A 3,194-nucleotide genomic window follows, 5' to 3' on the forward strand; every position below is an offset into this window, starting at 1 on the left:
CCCTCCTGCCCCCCCCCCCCCCACACACACACAAATATATATTCTCATTTCAATTAAACTAAGTTTTAATTTATGTCTTTACATTTAAGATTTGCTACTAAACCTAGACTTTATCTCCACCACAAGCAAATAAAAGCAAAAAACAATCAAACTAAATTCATTACAGCTCCCTAAAACCAAGAACAGGAACTAAACGTTCAGTTCAGATTCAGGCTGTGGATTATTCTCAAGAGGAGAGATGCGGCGGCCCGAGTCGTAAGACACTAAATAGATAAAGCAGATTATCTCTGACCTGATTGGTTGGCATCCTCTGAGACTATAGAGCCGCCATTTGCCTTCCTATGGGAAACACAATATCATTTAGAGTTGAGCAACATGCTCATCAATGGTGGACAGAGGAAGTGGGTAGAAATAGCATCTTAGAGAGGCTTTGATGTACCAAAGGTGCACCTCTCTGCTCTTAATTCAGCGTGGCGCCCCCTTGTGGCCGCAATTACATGAATGATACTAAAAGCACAGAAGTTGGAGAAGAAGTAGACTTTTTATTTAATTATGGGAAAGACATTTCAAACTCACCAATAAGGAGGATTCTGATTAACTGAATCTGTACAAACCACACAGCGTGAAACTGGTTCCTCCACAAGCACGGCACAAACCGATACGGAATCAATATCGACGTGAACGAATACACGCTCAGCGTTTTGCCGTTTTACCGTTCGGCTGCACGTTTTCCTTTCATGTAATCAAAGGAAAAATCTGTGCTGAAGACATTTGACAGATTTTACATTTAACCGGAAGCAGCAGCGAAACATTATTATCATTTATAATAATAATATAATCCTGATCAGTAATCCCAGAGAATCTGAAACAGGCCGTTTGATGTCCTCAGTGCCTCCCAGGTTTGCCCCCCCTCTTCCCTCCCCCGGGTTTCCCCCCTCCAGGTTTACCCCCTCCGGGTTTCCCCCCTCCAGGTTTACCTCCTCTTCCTTTGCCCCCCTTCCCTTTGCCCTTGCCCTTGCGCCCTTTGCCCCCGGCCCCCTTCCTGTGTCTGGCCGCCGCCTCCTCCCTGTCCTCCGCTCTCATCTGCTTGTTGACCGCCTTGGTGATGTCCAGCTTGGGCTTCTTGCCGCCCATGACCTTCAGCAGCTCCAGCTGCTTCTGCCTCTCGGTGGGGAAGTCCCCGATGAGGGGCCCGAACTTCCTCTTCTTGCCCGCGTTCTTCGGCGGCTTCTCTTTGGGCAGGCGGTCCTGGAACCGCCCCATGGACGCCGTGGCGGTTCTGGCCACCGTCGCGGCTCTGCCCAGGTCGCCCTTGGACTGCCGGGCCGTCGGGGTCAGCCCCACCCCGGGCACTTTGACCTTCTGCGCTCTGGCGATGTTCTTCAGCCGGTTGAACTCGTTTTTGGCGACGCGCTCCTTCTTGGCCGTGACGCGCTTGGCGAACTGGTCCTCATTCGGGTCGGCGTTCTCCGGAACCTCGATCAGCCAGTCCTTGGTGGGGTCGTTGGCCCTCTTGAAGCCCCAGCGCCGCCGCCACTCCTTCGCGCTTTCGTCCCAGACCAGGTTGGTCTTCTTCTTGTTCTGGATCCCCTTCAGCTTGGCGAACTCTTCCCATTTTGTCGGCGGTCGGGGCTTCGGCGGCGGCTTTTCTCGGGGCAGCGGCGTCACCGAGTCCGGCAGCTTGATGACTATCGCCTCGTCGACTCGCTCCGACTTCTGTTTCCAGATCTCGTTGATGAGCAGCTGCGTGTTGTCGCGCGCTAACGACCGCAGGAAGGCGTCTTTCTTCTGACCCCGGAAGTCGCGGGACTCGATGCGGTTCTTGTCGCAAGCTAGCAGGTTTCCGATGTCGAACTCCAGTTCCAGCTCCTTCTGGACGGAGATGCTTTTCAGTTTCTCCGCTTCTTCTCGCTCCGCGTTAGCTAGCAGCTCTTCCACATTGCACGCGGCCATGTTGGTCAGTGTCGTCATCAACTTCCCACGTGCGAGAGAAAAAACAAGAAAAAACAGCAATATACTACTTCCGGGTTAAATTAATTTGGCGCAGATTCACCTTTTAGACACAAGATGGCGATGTTGTTACATTTTATATTTTCTTTTGATTTGTAATTTATTCATTTAAACGTTTTTAGAATTTAGCCTCTGTCTTTCATTTGTGGTTAATAGTAATAATAAAGAACTATAAAACAACAACAGTAGTAAAGATAACAAAATAAATGTCATATTTATCTCGGTGTAGCTGTGAAAAATAAAAATAACTCCAATAACTGCACAAGTCAATAGGAGTTCTGCAGATACCAGTGATTTACTATGGATATGATTCAAGTTTCAGAAGTGGAGTGGCCATGGTTTATAGGCTTGATCCACTTCAAGCATTTTCCACCTGATGGTTTCTACAGTGACTTTAATAATGTTTACATGCCATTTTAAAGTTGTAAAGTTGAGATAAACTTTTTAATAGGGGCGACTGCAAGTGTCGTCATGAGAAATTGAATTAAAATAAGTATTAATATCCTTCCTCAGCTGTAATTTATTCTGTATGTGATGGACCCAGGGCTCTAATAACACTATTTTTATTCCTGGCGATAAGGTGGCGTTGGGGTGGTTAAGGCGGGGGCGGGGGCGGGGGGGGGGGGGGGGGGGGGGCTATTACAATTGACTGACTGCAGGTTCCGCAAAGACGATGTTGTTATTATTTTGGGCTTCAGTAATTACATTCACCACCACGCTTCCTATGTGAATGCTAATGCTCTGACAGGCGCATAGATAAGGTCACAAGTGATGCTGTGTTTAGAGATGTGAGGAGAAAATGCGTAATGAGTGGCCCAAAGTCCCCGTCCTGGTTTACAGAATGCTATGAGGCCCTCAGTGACGTGAATGTATATCATGGAGAACCACCCACAGGCTACTCTTTTAGCCGCCGGTCTAGCTGTCCGTGTCGTCCAATGTCTCCCCAAGGGCTAAAGGTTTTGATCCAGGGTGGATTCCACCCAACAGGATTCACTTTTCCATGGTGTTTTATGGTAGAATACACATCACAGGCTGGATGAAGTTCTCTATGAGCTGTGTCTGCAGCTCCACAGCTCTTAAATGTGATTAAAGGATAAGATTTTGAACACATAGCAGCTTTCATGTGGAAACCCCCCTTGCAGGTTTACGTTTCTTTTATTTGTTCCTTTCAGCCAAAGGAGCTC

At 48.2% G+C, this 3,194-nt stretch overlaps 1 protein-coding gene across 1 annotated transcript; it reads right to left on the minus strand.

Moving 5' to 3' along the window:
• Positions 1-528: 528 nt before the first annotated feature.
• On the minus strand, positions 529-1,953 carry rrs1 (ribosome biogenesis regulator 1 homolog). The gene has a single exon (XM_068748047.1). It carries the CDS (start codon positions 1,951-1,953, stop codon positions 886-888), a length of 1,068 nt encoding a protein of 355 aa, XP_068604148.1. The 3' UTR covers positions 529-885.
• Positions 1,954-3,194: the final 1,241 nt, after the last annotated feature.

The sequence above is a fragment of the Brachionichthys hirsutus genome, chromosome 14 (assembly GCF_040956055.1).
Source record: "Brachionichthys hirsutus isolate HB-005 chromosome 14, CSIRO-AGI_Bhir_v1, whole genome shotgun sequence".
NCBI classification, from domain to species: domain Eukaryota; kingdom Metazoa; phylum Chordata; class Actinopteri; order Lophiiformes; family Brachionichthyidae; genus Brachionichthys; species Brachionichthys hirsutus.